The sequence below is a fragment of the Petaurus breviceps genome, unplaced genomic scaffold (genome assembly GCF_028583685.1).
Source record: "Petaurus breviceps papuanus isolate PSGF00001 unplaced genomic scaffold, PetGlider_PUasm1.0 84, whole genome shotgun sequence".
Classification (NCBI taxonomy): Eukaryota; Metazoa; Chordata; class Mammalia; order Diprotodontia; family Petauridae; genus Petaurus; species Petaurus breviceps.
In genome coordinates this window covers 3,790,790-3,814,419 of record NW_027186645.1, presented here as the reverse complement: position 1 = coordinate 3,814,419, position 23,630 = coordinate 3,790,790, and the positions used below count along the sequence as shown (strand labels likewise).

At 36.7% G+C, this 23,630-nt stretch overlaps 1 protein-coding gene across 1 annotated transcript in view; it reads left to right on the top strand.

Moving 5' to 3' along the window:
- The window catches only part of PNPLA8 (patatin like phospholipase domain containing 8), a 49,704-nt gene that overhangs the window by 5,126 nt on the left and 20,948 nt on the right, over positions 1 to 23,630 (top strand). Inside the window, exons 4-6 of the mRNA XM_069107019.1 lie at positions 6,014 to 6,108; positions 11,500 to 11,671; positions 14,322 to 14,379. Coding sequence (XP_068963120.1) covers positions 6,014 to 6,108; positions 11,500 to 11,671; positions 14,322 to 14,379 — 325 coding nt within the window. The remainder of the gene's footprint in view (positions 1 to 6,013; positions 6,109 to 11,499; positions 11,672 to 14,321; positions 14,380 to 23,630) is intronic.

Here is a 23,630-nt window from a genome sequence, read left to right as displayed (position 1 = left end):
AAAGGAAACAAAGCAGACAGAAGATTCCAACATTACACTCCTATTTTGGGGATAAGAAGGAGCAAGGCATGGAACAGGAGGAAATCAGTAAAGTCAGAACTCCTGCACCAAAAGCTTCAAAGGAAAATACAAGCTGGTTACAGGCCATAGAGGACCTTAAGAAGCAGATAAGAGAAGTGGAGGAAAAATTGGGAAGAGAAATGAGAACAATGCAAGAAAATTATGAAATGAGAGTCAACAGCCTGACTGAAGAAAATAATACCTTAAAAAACAGACTGACTCAAATGGCAAAGGAGGCTCAGAAAGGCAATGAGGAGAAGAATGCCTTAAAAAGTCGAATTTGCTAGATGGAAAAAGAATCTCAAAAGCTCACTGAGGAGAATCATTGCTTCAGAATTAGATTGGAGCAAATGGAAGCTAATGACTTTATGAGAAATCAAGATGCTGTTAAACACATCCAAACAAATGAAAGAATAGAAGGCAATGTGAAATATCTCATGGGAAAAACCACTGACCTGGAAAATAGATCCAGGAGAGATAATTTAAAAATTATTGGACTGCCTGAGAGCCATGACCAAAGTAAGAGCCTGGAAAGCATCACTCCAGGAAGTTCTCAAAGAAAACTGCCCTGATGTTTTAGAACGAGAGGGCAAAATAGAGGTTGAAAGAATCCACCGATCACCTCCTGAAAAAGATCCCAAAAAGAAAACTCCTAGGAATATTATAGCCAGGTTCCAGAATTCCCAGATTAAGGAGAGAATATTACAAGCAGCCAGGAAGAAACAATTTGAATATTGTGGAAACACAATCAGGATAAGCCAGGATCTGGCAGCTTCTACACTGAGGGATCAAAGGGCCTGGAATGTGATATTCCGGAGGTCAAGGGAGCTGGGATTAAAACCAAGAGTCACCTACCCAGCAAAACTGAGTATCCTGTTTCAGGGGAAAATATGGTCATTCAGTGGAATACAGGACTTTCAAGCATTCTTGCTGAAAAACCCAGAGCTGAATAGAAAATTTGACATTCAGATACAAGAAGCAAGAGAAGCATGAGAAGGTAAACAGGGAAAAGAAATCATAAGGAACTTATCAAAGTTGAACTATTTTTTTTTTTAGGCAGTTGGGGTTGAGTGGCTTGCTCGGCGTTGCACGGCCAGTTGTTGTTTCTGGGTGTGGTGCTGGGTGTCTGGGCCCGGATTTGATCCGGGTCGTCCCGGCACTGAGGCCGGTGCTCTTGCTTGCTGAGCCACTTGGCCAAAGTTGAACTATTAACATTCCTACGTGGAAAAACAATAATTGTAACTTATGAAACTTTTCTCAGTAGTTGAAGGGATTAGAAATATATATATATTATATATATATATGTCTTTATGTGAGGGTATGCAGGCATATGAATACATATGTGAATGTGTGTATATATGTTTACAGGTATACATAGATAGAGGGCACGGGACCAATTTAACAGGAAGGGATGATACTTAAAAGGTGAAATTAAGAGGTGAGAGGGATATAATGAGAGGAGATGGGGAGAGACAGAGTGGGGCAACTATCTCATACAGAAGAGGCAAGGGAAAATGGTTACAATGGAGGGGAAGAATAGGAAGGCAAAAGGGAATGGGTCAACCTTATTCCTATTGAATCTGGCTTGAGGAGGGAGGGAAATATACATTAAATAGGGGATCTCACCCTCCAGGAGAATGGGGGGGGAGGGGATGTGAGGGGGGATGATGGAAGGGAGGGCAGGCTGGGGGGGAGGGAAGTTGGAAGCACCCACTTTTGAAAAGGGACAGGATCAAAGTAGAGAATAGAACAAGTGGGATGTGGGATAGGAGGGAGGGAAATATAGTCAGTCTTTTACAATATATCTGATATGTTATTGTTTTGCATTAGCCACACATGTACAACCTATACGGAACTGCTTATCTTCCCAGTAAAGGTGGGTGATAAGGGAGGAAGGGAATGAATCTGGAATTCAGAGTTTTAAAATCAAATGTTTAAATATATATATACTATTATCAATATTGTTTTACATGTAATTGGGAAATATAGAGATCTACCATGCCCTACTGGAAAAGTTAAAACGGGTATGGGAGAAAATATGGGAGAGAGCAGATCAGAGGTGGGGATATCCTGTGGGACTGCTGTTTTGGGGGGATGGGTGGGGGAAAAACGGGGAGAAAATTTGTAACTCAAAATCTGGCAGAAACGAACGATGTAAATCAGAAGTTAATAAAGCATTAAAAAAAAAACAAAAAAAAATATTGTAAGGGACCCACTACCAGCTGTGGGGCCCTCTTGGAGAAGGGAGTCATAACCCAGCTGGATTCTGTAAAAAAAAAAAAAAAAAGAAATTGTACTACCTGATTCTTTAGACAGAAAACATGATTGCATTACATTGTTACGAAATGAAACTTAGGTTTGTGATTTTCACTAAAACAGTTTTTCATAAAGGAAACTGATTTTTGCTTATATTCTTTGTTTCTTATTTTAAAAATATACTTTGGCACAAAACTAGAGTTTATTTTATAACACAGGTGGAATACCGGGTCATCCATATTCTTTCTGTTGTAACCTCATGCCTCTCACTTGGGCATGTGCTGTCTACTTACTCTCTGATTTTTCTTGCCCATTCCATCCAGCCCTTACACTAGCAGATCTAGGTTCCTATAGATAACCACATGGTTATCTTCAAATTCTCTCAAGGTCCCATTTGTAACCCTATTGTAGAGATATATACTCCCCTGACTCACCACTCTAACTCATCAGGTAGTTGGTGTAGTGGATAGAATGTTGGACTTGGAGTCAGGAAAACTTAAATTTGAATCCCGTCTTACCTCAATTTCGGTTTCCTCCTCTGTAAAATATGTACAATAATATTTATTTCAGTGTAGCAGTGAGGTTCAAATGGGATAATGTGGAAAGTAGTTGGTAAACATTAAAACACTATATAAATGATAGCTGTTTTTATTAATAATAATGATTACAATGATTATTTTTCTCATCTCCCCATCAATGTGTTTCTATTTACACAAATTATCAAGATGACACTTTTAGATGATAAATAAGATAATTTACTTAGCAATAAGTTTTTAAAAAGTCACAGATTCTCATAGTAATGAAAACTATCATTTATATAGCACTTAAGCAATATAACAAGCAAGTGCACAAACAATAAGTCACAGTCCACACATAAACCTACCTAACAATCTCCCATTAGTGCACTCATTGGCTGTGTGACTGTGGTACCTGGATAAACGCAAAGAACCTGGAAGGTAGACACATGAGAGAAGAAAACCTTCATGGGATTAAGGTCACTTTACAGCCCCTGACCACAGGCTTCAGTGCTACTGATCCGTTCAGAGCAACTACACTACATGAAACTATGCCCTGCTTTGTCTTTTAACCCTCACTGCTCTTTAACGGAGCAAATCCTTCTCTTGTTTATATTGGAATGTGCATTTTTAAGTTCTTTCATATCACACACTCCCTTAAAAAAGGTTTAGAAAGTGTTACACCATATAGAATAGTCCACTCAAATCTTCGCTTACTAGGTTGCCTTGTTATCCAGTCAGAATGGAACCCAGGTTGAGTAGAGAGCTCGGGTTGATTCTTTAAGCAAGGTAAAATTAGCCTAGACTACTCTTATACAGCAATGATTCCTTATTTCCAACTACACTAAGTTAAAACTTCTGCTTAGACTTCAGAACCTTCTATCTTCTATCATGTCTCATCCTACTTACACAACTTTATTTCCTAAGACTTTAAAACATATACTTCTATTCTCCAGTCAGATCAGTGTCCTCACTTATTCCAAAAATATATGAATTCTAAGAACCCTAGTGTAGTTGGAAATAAGGAATCATTGAATGATTATTTTGTAAAACAAAAGGAATTACATTTTGAAAGATGTATTTTAAAAATTAGATTGTCACAAACTGCCTATTTTCTTTTACTCTCAGTCTTCTTCTCTTCTAGACAGATCAGACAGGAGAGTGGTTCTAGCCCTGAATTGAAATAAATATTCCCTACATTAGAAGATGATTGGCTTAACTGTTAAACTTCATTATTGATTCTGATGCCTTGTGCCTGTTATTTTACTCCTTTAGGTCTTGACTTCTTATTGCTTGGATTGTTTATCCTGGGTCCATGATCTTTGTTATACAAACCTCCTGAATGGAGAACCTTTATTCTTTTGTCTCCTGTTCTAGATTCCTAATTCTTGCTGCTTGTTTTCCTGGATTTAACTACTTGTCTTCTTGTATCTTCAGTAGCTGCTTATTCTTTCCTACCTTAACTTTTTTCTTTATACTTGGTCAAACCACCTGTCTAGTCTCCTGATTTATGGTTCTTGGTAATTATAATGGTAATGAAATTTGAAGATCCCTTAGTATTGGAAAGCTGACAGGTACTTAGCACCTAGTTTCAAATTAATCCACTGTAAAGAAACAGGAGATATGAACACCTGTTGCTGATGTAACAGGAAGGAGCTATACCGTATATAAGGAAGAGCACAAGCTGGACAGTAAGAACTTCTTGGGATAGGCATTGTGGAGGCGGGGCAGCTGCTGCTGGACTGAAGACTGAACTGAGAATTGAGAACTGAGAAAAGGAATGAGAATTGAGAACTGAGACAGAATTTCTTGGAGCAAGCCATGTGGAGGCTGGATAAAGTGATTTTGGTTTTAGAACGGAGCTTATGGTGCCAAGGATTTCTGAGGGCCAGCCAGAGCTGCTGAGGATTTCCAAGGGTCAGCTGGAGCTACTGAAGACTGAGGAAGAATGACTGTGGTGCCAGTACTTGGTCTGTCTTCTTTTGATGTTACTTTGTCAGATTTGTTTGTTGATAGGGGCCTCTGACCTTTGTTGGGCCTCGGTTGATTTCACAGGCAGAAAGTGAATTGAAGAGGATGTTGGTTATCAGGTCTTTGTTAAGCTTTGTCTTCCCAGGAACAGAAACTGCTGAGAACTTGGGTATTGAATACTGTGATGATATTGTAACCCTAGCTGTGACCTAGGAGTGGATGGCCTTTGTGTTTTGGGACTGACCAAATGAATGTACTTTGTGTATGATTGGAAACTAATCTCCAATTGAGATTATCCAGGGGTGGAGTACTTTGACTTTTGTACTTTGTGATTGAACTGAGGATTTAAGACTTTGTGATTGACTAAATGAATGTACTATCCAGTGATGGAGTATTTTGACTTTTGTACTTTGTGTCACTTAAGCCTCCTTAAGGATGATCGAATGATTGAGTTACTAAATGATTGTACTTTGTTGAAAGGTATATGACCACTTTGGTGAAAACTGTGTGGCCATTTTAGTGATAAGTTGTTGAGTTGTGACATGGTGAATGCTGTATTTTGATTTTCTGTGATAAGTTGTAACATTGTGAATTCTGTACCTTGATTTTCTGTGAATGTTTTGCTCTAATCTGTTATTGAATAAATTGGGAGTTTTCGATGCTTATGTAATCAGAACCTTGAAAGTTATTCACAACAGCAGTCCTCTGGAAAGCTGCTCATGCTTGGCTTTACAGTAATGTCCCTTTTGTCTAGTTAAACTTCTGGTTCTGGCCTCCACCTGGCCTGTTGCTGCCCAAATGCTGGTATGATAACATAATAAAGGATAAATTGGAATTATGAGGAGATCCAAGCAGGAAATTATTTCAATAATCACAAGGTGATAGGATTGTGGACCCAGCCACTGAATGCTAACTGTATAGTAGGTTTTCCTACAAATTTAATTATTAAAAATTGGATTATTTTAATAGCTTTTATGAGATTTAGAGAGGAATAACTTGTTACAAATGCTAAATTACACATCCTTAAAAATGTACTTCTGCTCATTTATATATTAATATGTCATAATTACCATTTTAGAATAAATTGGAAATGCTTTTCTGGGAAACTCGAACTGGAAGACATTCAAATTGTGTGGAGTTTTTATTCAGTTTAAGTCCTTTTTCTGTAAAGAAAACATTTTAATTTTATCTTTCTCCAAACTTTGTTACAGAGGTGTGGTTGCTCTTCAGACTCTTCGAAAAATAGTTGAACTTACTCAACAGCCAGTTCATCAACTTTTTGATTATATTTGTGGTGTAAGCACAGGTAATTGATATTGTAAATGATATATGCCTTTAACCCATTTAAGGAAAAATAATAAAATAATTAGTTTTTGAAGAGAAATCCATTTGATAGCTGCTATTTTCTCAACTTTCATGTTTAAAATTTAAATATTCTTACTGTTTTGCAGAGAATAAATCTCTCAGTCAAATATTGAATGTTATTGAATATGACTTAAGATGACATTCTTTGAATCTTTCATAAAATTTTAGAAATCCTTATTATCGAAATGTTCTCTGTATAAAATATGAATTAATGTATTGTGCTATATTTACTTCCCGAAAAAAGGGTAAGACACTGTGATTAAAGAGCAAACCCTTTGGTTGCAATGCAATATGGTTCAAATCAAAGTGGTGCATATTGAGTAGAATTAATCCATGTTGAGGGTAGCATTAAACAGTTTCCAGTAACCAGAAAAGATTAGGTAATCCAAAAACATCTTTTTCTTCTCTGAGCATTACATGATTCACTTGATAGTCAATTTACCTTTTTAACTAAGTTTTTTTTATAGGCAGATGTTAAAAATGTGCTTAAGTGCAAAGTTGAGTAACATTGCAAAAAATACCAGTTACAGTAACAGGACTTAATTTTATAACCAGCTCTTACTTATCTGAAATTGCATTGTAGTTAGACCACACAATTTGCATTCTCTGACCCCCTCCCACCTCCAAATCTAGTATATTTTTCAGGGTTCCTTTTCTTGATTTACATTGCAACAGTGTTCTAATTTCATTTTTTTAAAAGACTGGCAAAATGGCAGTCTATATCAGAGTCCTTTTAAAATACGTAAGTATATTTGGATATATCAACATTATATTAACAGGAAATTAGAGGTAAATAAGACTCATCAACACACCTTGTGTGTTCTGTTAGGAATTGTTTCTCATTCAGTGAAGAGAGAACTTGCAGTCAAGATCCACATTGAGAAATGGAAGACTTTGCTTTGGGGTTGTGGAAAATACACTTCAGTAGTATATTAAGCAGTGTGTCTTTCTTACAATTTTTAAGTTGCAATTGGATGGGATGACAATTGGGTTGTTTTTTTTTTAAATACCTCAGGAAACATTCTTACTATTCAGTAGCTTTACAATTTATTTCTCTTCTTTAGCATAGGTAGCATGGTGGATAGGGCATAGGACCTAGCGTCAGGAAGATTTGAGTTCAAATTTGACTTAAGACATTTACTAACTATGTGACTAGGCAAGTCATCTAATCTCTGTGCACCTGTTTTCTCATCTTTAAAATAAGGATAATAAGAACACATACCTTCCAGAATTTTTATGATGACAAAATTAAATAATATTTTTAAACTGCTAAACATAGTGCTTAGCACATAGTAAGCATTATATAAATGTTATTTTTATTATTGTTGTTATTATTGACTTATTTTTCTCTTTTCCATCTTTTTTACTCTGCTCTCATTCTTTCCCTTCTTTTCTGTATCTCAAGCTCCACCAGTAATACCCACAGACATTGCTTAACCTCACAGGTGATGCTCAGGGCTAGTTAGATTGATCACCTTGATTAAGTATTTTATTTTGGTGTTTGATACTTCCACCATACTCTTTCTTGGTCAGACCAAATCTTAACTATTGTGTTCAGTTCTGGGTAGCATATTTTAGGAATAAAGGTCATGGGTAAAAAGGAAGTCGCTCAGAGAACAGAGATTAGGATTAGTGAATGCCTTTAGATCATGCTGAAAGATGCTGAATTTTTAGCCTGGAGAAGGAGTGATTTGGTGAGGAGGGAGGAAAGGATAGGAGAGGAAGGTGATAGACATGAAAAGCTTCTTCAAGTATGTGAATGACTTTCACAAGAAATAGGGGGTAAATTTGTTCTGCTTGGCCCTAGAGGACAAAACTTAAGAGTTAAGTGGTAGGAGTTGCAAAGGAACAAATTTGGGTTTGATGTAAGGAAAAATTTCCCAACATCTTGTTTACTGACTCCTCTGGTTTTGTATCTATAAATTTGATGATAAGCATGCCCACTGTTCTTTTACCCAGGTAATTTACAAACACGTTAAATAGAAGGAAACCAAACATATATCCCAAGGCCACTGTGTCAGAGGCTTCTTTCCAAGTTGATATCTAAGTATTCATGGCTACTCTGTGTCTGGCCATTCAGGCAACTTCAAAACTACCTGTCATATCTCTGTTCATATCTCCATCTTTTCTACAAGAATAGCATGTGAGATTTTGTTAAGTGCTTGCTAAAATCTAGGTCAAATATATCTACAGTTTCCTTGATCTACAGTGGTAATTCTGAGAAATGAGGTTAGTCTGGTATGCCTGTTTTTTGATGAAGTAGGTCTGGCTCTTTGTGATTACTGCTGCCTTTTTAAAATTGTTTACTTTTTACATTCCTTTAATGAGGCTTCTTCAAAATTTTCCAGGAATCAAAGTAAAGCTCCTTTATAACTATAGTTTACCAATTTCATTCTCTTCCTCTTTTTGAAAATGAAAACATTTTCTTTCTTTCCTTTTCTGTGGCACTTCTCTTACACATTGTGGTTTTTGAGAGATCACTGACACTGATTCAGCAATCAGAGCCACCAGTGTCTTTTTAGTATCCTAAGATGTAGTTCATCTATGCTTAATGACTTGCACTCATCAGAACCATCCAGGTACACCTTTACTTTGTTTTGGGAATCAGCTTTCTGTTAGACTTTTTGGTTTCCTTTGGCCAATGTCAAAATACTTCTTGAAAGAGAAACAGAAGAAAATTAAGAGTTGATAAGTTTTGCCTTATCTCCTTCCCTTGTTCTTTTTATCCTCATTTCCCCCAAATACAACTTAAAAAAAAACACCCAATAACCCTGTTTTCATTTACTTAACTTTCCTCACCAGCCTCAAATCATTTTGACGTTTAATCTCATATTTTTAGTTCTTTCCATATACATTGTTATAGTCATGGTTTTCCTGGTTCTGTTACTTTATTTACTCTGTATCAGTTCATATGTCTTCTCAAACTTCTCTGTATTATTCATATTCTTTGTTTCTTTTTTTTAAAAAGTTTGATGTCTTTTGTTTTTTTACCTACATTTCCCGCTATATTCTTTCCCCATTACCTTCCAGGAGAGCCATCCCTTGTAAGAATAAAAAAGAGAAAAAAAATTAGCATAATTAATACATTAAAAAAGTCTAGTATGATATGCATTATTCTATATCCATAGCTACCTTTGCATATCTTTGTTTTGGGTCCTGGCTTAGTAATTATAGTTTTGAAGCATTCAGTATGGATTGTTTTGTTGTTGTTCTTTCCATTTACATTATTGTAATTTTTGAGTATATTGTTTTCCTGGTTTTGCATATTTTACTCTGCATCAGTTAGTGTCTTCTCATGCATCTATATATTCATCATGTTCATTGTCTCATAGAGCATATTAATATTTTGTTACATTCATGTAACATAACTTAACTATGATTGATAGCATCTATTTTGTTTCTAGTCCTTTACTAGCACAAGTTATAAATATTTATATTTATGCTATTATAAATATTTATTTATATAGGGTTTTTCTTTTTGTCATTTACTGTGCAGCATATGACTAGCAGTAGAATTTCTCAAAGGGTATAGACATTTTAGTCATTCTTTACATAATTCTTACTTGTATTCAATACAGACAGCCATTGCATCAAGTAGTTGGGCCAATTGAAAAGTCCGCCACATTGCAGTGCATGCCCACCTTTGTATAACCTCTCTAATCCTGGCAAAGATGACAAAAGATCAGAATAGTTAATTTGCTGGATGTGACATGAAACCTCAGGATTTTTATTTGCAGCTCTCGTAGTTGTGAAACAGAAGATTGCTTCAATGTGGTTGTTGTTAATAGTTTGAATTTCTTTTGAGAACTGGTCATATCCATTGACCACTTATCTATTGAGGAATGATTTTTGGTCTTTTATAATAGTTCCATATGTATCTTTAATATTAGACTCTTAGCAGAAATTTTATTTAAGAATTTTTTTCCTAGTTGACTCCATTTTTCTCCCAGTTATATTAATTTTTTGCAAAATCTTTTCAACTTTATATAATCAAAATGATCTAGTTTATCTTTGGTCCTTACCTTGATCTCTTCTTTGGTTAAAAATTCACTCACTAGCCAGAGCTGAAAAGGATCCATTTCTCTTTTAATATTAATATTCAGGTCACATATTCATTTTGAATTTCTTGTGTACACTGTTGGTCTAAACCTAGAGATGGGTTGGACTTCAGAGGTCATCTGATTCTGCATCTTTATTTTACAAAAGAGGAAGCTGAGGCCACAGACAGTTTAAGGCACTTGCCCAGAATTCTAAAGGGATTAAGAGATAGATATTTAAATTCATGTCCTCTGATTCCACATCCATTGTTTTTTGTATCATACTATTATTTTTCTCTTCTTTCTCTGACTCTTATTGGATGTTTTTTCACTTGATGGCACATGCATGTTTGAATCATCATGCTTTGTATCACAAGCAGCTTTATCATCAGTAGGCGCTGCTCCCTCCTTTTTAGAAATTGCTTCTTCTGTTATTAGCCCCTATGGTCTTTCTTCTCATTTTCCCTTCCTTCACATTTTTCTACCCTTTGTCTTTCTCATATAGGTCTATATTCTCCTCTGCCTCTTTAGATAATTTTTCTTCTTTATTTGTACATTTAAGACTTCCTTAATTTTTTAATTGTACTTTTCTCATTTTTGGCAAGCTTAGTTTAGAATTTAGATTTATATGGTAGCATAATTTATAGTTTAAGTAAGGATGCTTGTTTATTTTTCTTTCCTATAATCCAAGTGACAAAGAAAGTGACACCATTTCTCCAAGTTAATGATACTGTGTCATAATTACAAAAACTTTCAGAGTAGAATGGCAGTTCAGAAAAAATTTGACCTTATTGTATTAGTCATGGTGACATGATATAACCTAGTATATATATTTAGGAAAACATTTTCATGCTATTTTACTCTTTTTTTTCTCTGAGTTGTATCTCAATTATTACTATCCCTGGTTATTCAGTGACAATTTAAAATATTTTTATTCTTTAAATTTTTTGTTAGCTTAAACTGAATTTAATTTAACACACACTAGGTGGCAGTATTTGCTTGTCATTAATTGTAAATTAGCTTTTTAAAAAAACATGCCATGTACCTACAAAACTTCCCTGGACTACTAGTTCAAAGGAATAATGAATTGGTAACTTTGTCAAATGACACATTCATCTATCAAAGCTATGTGGTAACTTCATTCTAGTAAAGTTATGTATTACAATAAATTTCCCTTGTGTCACTTAATGGAAAATAGAAACTACTATGTGTATCATTTCTTCTATTTTGATTAAAACTTGGCTCATTTTTTCTTGGAAAACAGAGATTTTATATATTGACATTCTTTGTTTTAGGTGCCATATTAGCTTTCATGTTGGGAATATTTCATTTGCATCTGGATGAATGTGAGGAACTTTATCGAAAGTTAGGAACAGATGTTTTTACCCAGAATCTTATTGTTGGAACAGTCAAAATGGGGTGGAGCCATGCATTTTATGACAGTGAAACCTGGGAAAAAATACTTAAGTAAGTTGCCATTTCTGTATGTCATTTTAGTCAGTTTTTATTTGAAACTCAAAGAGGATCAATATTGTTTGTCATCTTTTAAATATCTTTGGAGAAAGCTGAGTTTTGTTGGACTGGCTTATAGTGATAAAACATCTTCAGAGAAAGCTGAGTTTTGTTGGACTCATTTAATTTATAATTATCCACAGAATATCACATAAATCTCTTTTCAATTTTCCTGATAAGTATAGTTTGAATCATTTACAATGAATTTTCATTTTTAGGTAATATTTAAAACCTTTAGAAACTATTTTTAGAATTTGATAGTGATGATTTTTATTTTAATAGATGGTAATCTACATGTTTTTAAAAATGATGTTGATGTAGTTTTCCTAAGAAATTATGATGTAAAAACAGTATAAAATTGTTTCTAGAAGAAAAGTTAGGTTTTTTTCTGTGCCCTCTGACTAACTACAAAAATTAGTCTTCTTTTCCCTGTACGATTTGCTAGTATTTTTGTTCATATATAGTTTAACATTGCTAGCAGTCATTTTCTTTTAAAATAATAATAGGTCATATATTGTAACACATTAAAGTTTAAAAAGTATTTTCCTCACAATACCCTTGTAAAGTTAGATACTGCATAGATCCTCATCCCTATTTTTACAAATGAATAAACACTATGATCCAAAAAAATGAAATGATTTGCTTGGCTAATCTGATTTCTAAGTGGCAGGCTCATAAAGTCAAGCCCACTACCCTAAAATATAAAAAGAACAAAAAGTCTTTAAAAGTTTCCTATTTAGAACTTTAAAAAAAATTATTATTTTATACTACTTGGAATTAGAGGTATGCTCTCTTTCAAGCCTGCCACATTAATTTAGGATTAATCTTGGCTGCCACATTTTCTCATCCCAGTCAAATACTAAAAAAAAGCAAGCATGGAAACTAAAAACTAGAAAAACAACTATTAAGGAGTACACTGGAGACCTGTAATAAACTGCTTCATATAAAAAGCAAAGAAATTATAAAAGTTTGGGTTAATTTCTATAACCTCATTGAGAGTGAAGCAAAGTAGACTAAAATATTTACCTAATTCTTCATTATAGTGGTTTGTCGATATAATTATTTTTGAGTTGATAGTGAAACCTAATTCCTGAATGTTCAACTGATAGACATTATATAATAAATTCTGTGTAACATAGTAGTTGTGAGTTTTGCACAGTGTTTTTTATATATTATACATCATTTGATTCTTATAACAGGGCTGTGAAGTAGCTACAGAATTATTATCCTTGTTGTTTTTTTTGTTTTGTTTTTTTGCTTTTTGGAGGGCAATTGGGGTTGTGACTTGTTCAAGGTCACATGGCTAGTTTTGTGGTAAGTGTCTGAGGCCAGATTTGAACTCGGGTCCTCCTGACTCGAGGGCCGGTGCTCTGTTCACTGCGCCACCTAGCCGCCCCTTGCCTTATCTTGTTTTTATGGATGAGGAAACTAAGGCTGAGAGTGACTTTACCAATGGTCACATAATTAGTAAAGTGTCAGAGGTAGAATTTGAACCCAGGTCTTTCTTGGGCTCAATCCAGCTACTATTCTCATTATACCTCACTGCCTTTGTTAATTATACCATTCAAATGAGGATTTTTAGTTCAGTAAAATTCTTTACGTAGACTAAGACAAATACTTTCAAAAGCTTTTTACTGCTTGAGTCGTATTTTTCTTAGGAAGCAATTACTCCAGCACCATTAGAGATGAGCTGAGCTGAAGCATGCTACTTAACTACCTCAGATTTGCATACTGTAGAAACCAGAAAAAGGGAATTCCCCATTAAAAGAATGTCCAATTTATTACTGATCACAAAGGCCTAACCTAATGAACTCCAGGGCATGTTGCCAAGCCCAATATAAGTGAACTCAGGTCCTTTTCAAGATCTCTTTTATATTTAAACTAATATAAGGTATCTTTATAAGAGACTTGAAAAAAATGCCAAGACAGCACACAGTAACGTTATTCAGATGTACACTGGGACTAAAATATATTAATATACACTACAAAGTTTTGTGCTCAATTCTTGTTCTTAAAAAATTATTTTTAAAATTTGCCACTAATAACTTGGTTACTCTTTTGCCCCCAAGTTCCTATTCACTTATGTTATCTTCTAAAGCCTTTCTTTTGCTGAAATTTAACCAAATGGCTCACATTTCCACAATGTGGGATAGTGTTAAATGTGATAGAAGGCAAATTTTAAAACTAAATTCAACTAATTGAATGAACACCTTGTCTACTAGCTTATCTAGATTGTTCAACTAAGAGGTATTTATTTTCTTTGTGTCTTTTATATACTTAACTATGGTTATAACTTTTTTTTTTTTAGCAACTCAACATTCACCCTCCCTCTAGACAGAAATACTTGAGGCGTGAAGAATTGTTTCGTGTATGTTAGTCTTATCTCTATTATCAAATTTTATACTCCATGAAGAGAAATAGTTATAAGTTTTTTGTTACCTCCCCATATTTTGGGGGCACAGTCATTGTTTAGGAAATGCTTGTTCGTATGTGATAGTTTAAAATGTAATCACTTTTAAATGCACTTTAAAATAGATTTTTAGATCATTTACATTTCTAAAATGTAATCGCTTGGATATAATTTACTATTTGTTATTTTATAAAGGGATAGAATGGGATCTGATCTAATGATCGAAACAGCAAGAAATCCCCAAACTCCTAAGGTAAGTTAGGGTCATATGACTGTGAAACTATAGGAAAATATTTTATTATTTATGAGTACTTCTTAAAAGGAAGAAATAACAGAACTCTTCAGAATAACACATTTCCTCTGAATCCCACTTCTAGCCAGGTTTTATAAATGCCTGATTTTTTCAAAAGTACTATAAAGTAGTAAGCTTTATGATGGTCTAAAGTTGTGTAATAGAAAAAGCACTACATTCCAGGCCAACCTCAGCTCAGTTTTTGGTAGATCAAGGAGTTGCAATAGATATAATTTACCGAAATTTTATCAAAATATTTGAATCCTTTCACTTTTTTTTATTTATTATTGACTGATTGATCAACTTATCCCTAATTGATTTTCTGGCCTACTCACTGAAGGAACTTTCCTAAACCTTTGCATCCCTCCTCAAACCTCCTATACCTGCCCCTTTCCACCCTCTTGGCTGAGAACTTTGTCTCAAATGTCACTGAAAAAATTGAGGGCATTTCTTAAGAGCTCTGTCTTCTCATATCTCACATGACTCAAATGATTTTTTGCTTCTGTCTCTTCCCTCACTTGTCTTACATAAAGAAGTAGCTCTTCTCCTTGTCAAGGCAACCACCTCTACATGTACAACTGATCCCATTCCATCCTTTCTTTTCTAGCGGATTGCTTCCTATATCATCTCCAATCTTATTTATTGTCCATCTTTCCCTATATACTGGCTGCTTTCCTGCTACCTTCAAATATGCCTATGTCTTCCCTGTCCTCAGAGAACCCTCACTTGATCCAGCCATTCACACTAGTTATTGTCTCATATCTCTCTTCCCTTTCTTGGCTAACCTTCTACAGTCAATACTTCAATTTCCTTTGCTCACACTCTCTTGGTTTGGCTTCTGATATCATCATCAAGAAACTGCTCTTTCCATTGATTTTTTAATTGTCAAATCTGATGACCTTTTCTCAATCCTATTTCTTCTGACCTCTTTGCAGCATTTTGACACTGTCAGTCACCCTCTTCTCCTTGATAATTTTTCTCACTAGAATTTTTTGACTGCTATCTCCTGGTTTTCCTCCTATATATCTTAGTCTCTTTTGCTGAATCTTCAGCCAGGTCATGCCTATTAATCATAGGTGTCCCCCTAGGCTTTAGCACTAGGATCACATGTCCCTCTATACTATTTCATTTATAGATCTCATCAGCTTCCATGTATTCAAAGAACATCTCTATGTAAATGATTCCCAGATATATTTATCCAGTCCTAACCTTTCTACTGACTCATATTTCTAGCTGCTTATTAGACATCTCAAATTAGATATCTTTTAAATATCTTAAACTTATAATGTCCAAAACTGAACTCATCCAGAAGGTGCTTAATAAATGTTTGATTAGTTGATTTCTCCCCAGCAAACTTCCCTAACTTCACTTTTACTGTGTCTTCCCAGTCACCCAGGCTCACAGCCTAGGTGTTCTCCTCACCCCCTCTCACTCCCTCCTCACATATATAACCTTTTGCCAAATCTTGTTGTTTGGAACGCTGTAACATCTCTTGTGTGTGCCTTCTCTCTTCCAACACTGCCACTACACCCTGGTGCCGGCTCTCGTCACCACAGTGGCCTTATGTGTGCTCTCTGCCTCTGTGTCTCCCCTACTCCAGTCCATTCGGCTGTCAACAGATCTTCCTGCTGAGCACATCCGACCGTGTCCCTGATCTGTGAAGTGACAGTGGCTGTCTGTCACCGCTGGGGTTGAATGTAAACTCTCCTCCTTGGTTTTCAAAGCTCTTTGTAACCAAACCTCATGTATTTTCAGTTACTTACTCACTCCTTCCCTCATCTTACCCTGCCCACCTGGTCTGTCATGCAGTGATACTACCTCCTTGATGCTCCCATCTCCTGACTCCAAGCATTTTCACTGACTGTTCCACTTTCCTGAAACTTCCTTCCTTATCTTGATTCCTGACTTTCCTGGCCTCCTTCAAGTCTCAGGAAAAGTCCGACCTTCTGAAACCCTTTCCTAGTCCTCCTTAATCTTTTTTTTTTTCAAATGCTTTATTAACTTCTGATTTACACCATTCATTTCCGCCAGATTTTGAGTTACACATTTTCTCCCCATTTTTCCCCTACCCACCGCCCCAAAACAGCAGTCCCGCAGATATGATATCCCCTCCTCCAATCTGCTCTCTCCCATATTTTCTCCCATACCCCCTTCGACTTTTCCAGTGGACCTCTATGCCCCAGTGCCTGTATATCTTATTTCCCAATTACATGTAAAATAGTATTAATAATAATTATAATTATATATATATATATATATATTTGAGTATTTGATTTTAAAACTTTGAATTCCAGATTCATTCACTTCCTCCCTTGTCACCCACCCTTACTGGGAAGATAAGCAGTTCAGTATAGGTTGTACATGTGTGGCTAATGCAAAACAATAACATAGTAGATATATTGTAAAAGACTGACTATATTTCCCTCCCTCCTATCCCACCTCCCACTTATTCTATTCTCTACTTTGATCCCATCCCTTTTCAAAAGTGGGTGCTTCCAACTTCCCTTCCCCCCAGCCTGCCCTCCCTTCCATCATCCCCCTCTCATCCCCTTCCCCTCCCCCCCCTACTCTCCTGGAGGGTGAGATACCCTATTTAGTGTGTATTTCATTCCCTCCTCAAGCCAAATTCAATGGGAATAAGGTTGACCCATTCCCTTTTGCTTTCCTATTCTTCCCCTCCATTGTTACCATTTTCCCTTGCCTCTTCTGTATGAGATAGTTTACCTCAATCTGTCTCTCCCCATTTCCTCTCATTATATTCCTCTCACCTCTTAATTTCACCTTTTAAGATCATCCCTTCCTGTTAAATTGGTCCTGTGCCCTTTATCTATGTATACCTATAAACATATATACACACATTCACATATGTATCCCAAATACCCTCATATATAGACATATATATATATATATTTATATCCCCTTCAACTATTGAGAAAAGTTTCATAAGTTACAATTATTGTTTTTCCATGTAGGAATGTTAATAGTTCAACTTTGATAACATCCTTATTATTTCTTTTCCCTTATTACCTTCTTGTGCATCTCTTGCTTCTTGTATCTGAATGTCAAATTTTCTATTCAGCTCTGGGTTTTTTTCAGCAAGAATGCTTGAAAGTCCTCTATTCCACTGAATGACCATATTTTTCCTGAAACATGATACTCATTTTTTCTGGGTAGGTGACTCTTGATTTTAATCCCAGCTCCTTTGACCTCCGGAATATCATATTCCAAGCCCTTCAATCCCTCAGTGTAGAAGCTGCCAGATCCTGGGTTATCCTGATTGTGTTTCCACAATATTCAAATTGTTTCTTCCTGGCTGCTTGTAATATTCTCTCCTTAATATGGGGATTCTGGAACCTGGCTATAATATTCCTAGGAGTTTTCTTTTTGGGATCTTTTTCAGGAGGTGATCGTTGGATTCTTTCAACCTCTATTTTGCCCTCTGGTTCTAAAACATCAGGACAGTTTTCTTTGAGAACTTCCTGGAGGATGATTTCTAGGTTCTTACTTTGATCATGGCTTTCAGGTAGTCGAATAATTTTTAAATTATCTCTCCTGGATCTATTTTCCAGGTCAGTGGTTTTTCCCATGAGATAGTTCACATTTCCTTCTACTCTTTCATTTGTTTGGATCTGTTTAACAGCATCTTGATTTCTCATAAAGTCATTAGCTTCCATTTTCTCCAATCTAATTCTGAAGCAATGATTCTTCTCATTGAGCTTTTGAGATTCTTTTTCCATCTGGCAAATTCACCTTTTTAAGGCATTCTTCTCCTCATTGCCTTTTTGAGCCTCTTTTGCCATTTGAGTTAGTCTGTTTTTTAAGGTGTGATTTTCCTCAGTCAGGCTGTTGACTCTCATTTCATAATTTTCTTTCATTGTTCTCATTTCTCTTCCCAATTTTTCCTCCACTTCTCTTATCTGCTGCTTAAGGTCCTCTATGGCCTGTAACCAGCTAGTATTTTCCTTTGAAGCTTTTGGTACAGGAGTTCTGACTTCACTGTCTTCCTCCTGTTCCATGCTTTGCCCCTTTTTGTCCCCAAAATAGGAGTGTAATGTTGGAATCTTCTGTCTGCTTTGTTTCCTTTGCCTGGGTCATGTCGCCCCTCAGTCACTTGACGCCTGGGCTTTTTGCCACAGTAGGACTCAGCCACCAGACAGGGGAGCTTTTGTCCCAAACTCTGGGTTTTTCTCAGCTACTGGAGGTATTAGATAGGTGCCATCTCTGAGGCCTCCACACGCTCTGACAAGCTGGACACACACCCCAGGACCTCTACCCTAGACTGCAATCCAGATCCAGGCAGGTTAAAGCAAGAGCGATGACCCCTCAGACTGGTGCTTGGTCCCCCTACACTCTGCAGGCCAGGAGCTGAAGCCGCCATGTGGCACTGGCAGGCTGTGCCGGCATCTCAGCGGTTTCTCACCCCGGGGGTAAAAGCCACGCACTCCCACTTACTGGGTCCCAAAGTCCAGAATGCACTGACCTCTCACTTTGTCCTTTGCATCCATGTGTTGATAAATCTGAAAATGGCCACAGCTGCTGCTCATCTGGAGTCCCTCTAGCCACAGCTGGTCAAGCCTTCCCTGGGGCTAAAACCTCGATGTGGGGCTTGGCTCCCAGAGCACTGCGCTGGCCAATTTCTGCTGGCCTGCTGGGCTGTCCTCAGCAGGAGGTTAGCTTCTCTGTGTCATTTTGTGGGTTCTGCAACTCCAAAGTTTGTTTAGAGTCCCCTTTTTACATGGATTGGGGAAGGTGGAAGCCAGAGCAGCAGGGAGGTCCTGCTTCTACTCCCAGTCCTCCTTAATCTTAATGCCTTCCTTTTGAGTTTATTTCCAGTTTATCTTGTCTACATTCTGTTTGTACATAAGTTGTTTTTTGTTATTTTCTCCGTTAGAATGTGAATTCTTTAAGAGCAGGACAGTCCTTTGCCTCTTCTTCCCTGGCATTTAGCACAGTTCTTGCCACATAATAGATGTTTAATAAATGCATATTTTGAGGTGGGAAGTTATTTAGCCAATGGGATACTCACAGTAGCATCTATGAATATGCAGGCGTATTCCCAGGTTTGAATTGCAAGATATAACACACTCTCTTCCTTGAAGATGAAACCAAAACTATTATTCAAACACCAGAAAGCCAAATCCATCATAGTAGCAAAGAAGTCTATACATGTTGCCAATGCAGGAAGCACCCGCATTCCAAGCCTCCACAAACACTTTCCCCCAGGCAATAATCCCCCCTCTCTCACTCATGCTAGTTCCTCTGCCTACTTTCTCACCCCTGGTTCATGCTCACTCTCTCTTAGCTCTGCTTCACCCACATTTCCTGCTCCACTCATTCGACATATTCCTTCCACCATGGGCTCCATGTGATCACATGGGCCTATTAAGGGACAGGGAAGATTTTCACATTCCCTTAACATTACAGAAGTATATGTAGTAGATGATTGTACAGGTAGGTGACTGGAGCTGGTTGAATGACTCAAATTTCCACTTAAAAAGATGACTCCAGGAAAATGTCTTGAGGATCTAACTATGACCCTATACCAACATTTTTATTGATGACTTGAATAAAGATCTAGATGTCATATTTATCAAATTAGAAAATGACAAAAAAACTGAGGGACAGATGATACAAATTAAAGTCCATATTCAGAAAGATCTTGACAAGTTAGGATGTTGAGCCAAATCTGATAAGATGAAACTTAATAAAAAAGATTTTAAGTCTTAGACTTCAATTAAAAATATTACAAATAAAAGTTGTAGGGGAAAGGAGAGGCTCAATAGTTGATCTGAAAAATCTGGGGTTTTAGTGGACTATAAGCTTTATATGATCCAGCAGTGGTCAGAAAAATGAATGTGATCTTAGATCATATAAGAGAGGAATCATACATAATGGAGAGAACACTTGTCTCTGCCAGAAAGACCTGGGTTCAAGTCCCACCTATGATACATTTGACTGTATGACTTTGGGCAGGTGACTTAAACTCTCAGCACTCTATCCAGCTAAGACTAAAGACTTACAAAGAAGATGCTTGCCAGCATTGGTAGAGGGAGTTTCCTCATCTGAGGAGTGTAAAGTAACATATCATACCATAGTAATAAAATCACAGGTGCACTTCTGTCCCAATCGCTGTTGCATCAAGAATGAGGAAGGTGTGACGGTACTTTTATTCTCTGCCTTAGTAACACAGTATATGGATTATTTTGTAAAATTATTTTTTCCAATTACATGTAAAAACAATATTTAACACTAATTTTTTAAAAAGGTTGAGTTCTAAATTCTTTCCCTCTTTTCTTCTCTTTCCCCCTGCCTGAGACAGCAAGCAATTCAATATAGGTTATACATGTGCAGTCATGCAAAACATATTTCCATATCAGTCATGTTGTAGCAGAAAACACAGACCAAAAAACAAAGCAAAAAAAATAAAGTAGGCTTCAAACTCCATCAGTCCTTTCTCTGGATTGGATGGCATTTTTCATAAGTCCTTTGGAATTACCTTGGATCATTGTATTGATGAGAATAGCTAAGTTATTCAGTTTATCTTTACACAGTATTACTACTATTGTGTACAATGTTCTCCCGGTTCTGTTCATTCCACTATGCATCAGCTCATGTAAGTCTTTCCAGGTATCTCTGAGAACATGATGCTCATAATTTTTTTTTATAGCACAGTAGTATTTCATCACAATCATATACTGTAACTTATTCAGTCATTCCCTAATTGATGGTATCCCTTCAGTTTCAAATTCTTAGCCACTACAAAAAGAGCTGCTATAAGTATTTTTGTACATGTATGTCCTTTTCCCTTTTTTATGATCTCTTTGGGATATAGACCTAGTAGTGGTAATGCTGGGTCAAAGGATATGCATGGCTTTGTAGCTCTTGTTAGCTCATATATATGTTACATTTATAACATATGTGTGTTATATATATTAGCCCTTGTACAACCCATAGTGCCAGATTGCTCTCTGGAATGGTTAGATCAGTTCACAGCTGTAGCACCAATATAATAGCACCTATGGCTGTTATGATATGTTGGCATAATTCTCAATCACAAAATATAACACTCTCCACATGGAAGACAGAACCAAAACATTTATTCAAACACCAGAAAGCTACATGCATAGCAGCAACAAAGAAATCTACGCACAATAACAATGCAGAGGAAATCCCTAAGACTTCCCACTGCTAGGGCCTCCCCACAAATGAACACTCACAGCTCTCTGCCTGCTTCCTCTCTCATCCTCAGCTTTAACTACTCTGACCGACTTCCTCTGGGCTCCTCTCCACCATTCCTGCTCCACCCTTCCTGTTCTACCCATTCAGCATGCTCCTCCCACCACAGGCTCATATGACACAGGCTTCCATGTGACTCAAGCAGGTCACATGGGCCTATTGATGGATGGGAAAGATCTTCCTGTTAAGCAAAAATACATTAACAATACAGCAACAATGCCAGTGGTGCTATAGTGTTCCAATTTTGTCACATTCCTTCCAACATTTGTCATTTTCCTTTTCTGTCATATTAGCCGATCTCATAGGTGTATCTCAGAATTGTTTTAATTTCCATTTCTCTAATCAGTGATTTGCAACATTTTTTCATATGACTATAGTAAGCTCTAATTTCTTCACTTGAAAATTTCCAGTTTATATCTCTTGACCATTTATCAGTTGGGGAATGTACTATATTCTTACAAATTTGACTCAGTTCTCTATATGTTTGAGAAATGAGACCTTTATCAGAGAAACTTGCTATAAAAATTTTCTCACAGTTATGATTACTGTGTATTTCCTTTCATCCTATTTTCCCTATTTAGCTTTCCTTCTCTCTCTCCTTTCACCCTGTCCCCCCCTCAAAAGTGTTATGCTTCTGGCCACTGCCCCCCCCCCCCAGTCTGTCCTTCTATCAGTCCCCCTCCCTTTCTCTTCTCCCTTTATTCTTCTACTTCCCTGTGGGGTAAAATAGATTTCTGTAACCAACTGAGTATCTATTATTCCCTCTTTGAACCATTTCCAGTGACAGTAAGGTTCAAGTGTTGTCTGCTGTCACCACTCTTTTCCCCTCCACTCTAAAAGCTCTTTTGTGCCTCTTTTATGTGAGATAATTTACCCTATTTTACCTCCCCCCTTCTTCTCCCAGTGCATCCCTTTTTTTTATCCCTTAATTTTTTTTTAGATATCATCCCATCATAGTCAACTCACACCTGTGCCCTCTGTCCACATGTACTCCTTCTAACTGCCCAAATATGTTAAAGTTCTTAGGAGTTAAAAGTATTGTCTTCCAAGGCCTGCTGCCTTTGCTGGGCTGTGCCTCACTCTAACCTCCGTGAGACAGATCTTTCCTGCTGACCTTCTAAGTTGTCTTGGCGTAGAAAATTGTTTTACCTTATCCTTTTGTTAGTTCTGCCATTCCAGAATTTATTTTGAAGCATTATTAAAGTTAACTTGGAGGGGAAGTTGGGGGAGCCTAGCAAATCCCTGCCTTTTCTCTGCCACCTTAAGCATCTGAATTGTCTTTAGTTATAAGTTCCACACTTTAGAAAGGACATTGAGAACCTGTAAGAGGGCAGCCAGGATGGTGAAAGGCCTTGGTATCATGTCACTTGAGGAACAGTTCAAGGAACTAGAAATATTTGACCTAGAGAAAGGAAGATTTGTGAGTGATAGGATAGTTGTCTTTAGATATTTGAAGGATTTCCTCTTGGAAGAGGAATAAATTTGATTGGGTAGAAGTTGCAGAGAGAAAGAGAGAGAGAGAGAGATTTATACTTAGTTGAAGTAGAAACTTTTAAGATCTATCCAGAAAAAGGAATTTGCTACTCAAAGTGGGAGTTCCTCCTCACTGTTGGTCTAAAGGCAAAGCTAAATGATCTCTTGTTAGTTGTGCTGTACAAGGGATTCTTGTTTAGGTATGTGTTAGATTAAATGGCCTTTGACAGTCCTTCAAACTGAGATACTGGGACTTTGTCATCCTGAAAGTAGAGATTCTCAGTCCAGGATTTGAGCTAAGAAAAAAGCTAGGAGCATCAGAGGAAAAGAATGTCAAGAAAATAGGCCTTGTTTGTGTTTCATTACCACCAGCCAAACTTGTTTTTGTAGAAATATTTAATCAGAGGCAAACAATGTAGGTTATTTTTTACAATGTATTCCCCCTAGAAAAGTAAATGACTTTTTGGATTCACTATCAGTAAGATGAATACTACTTTGAAATA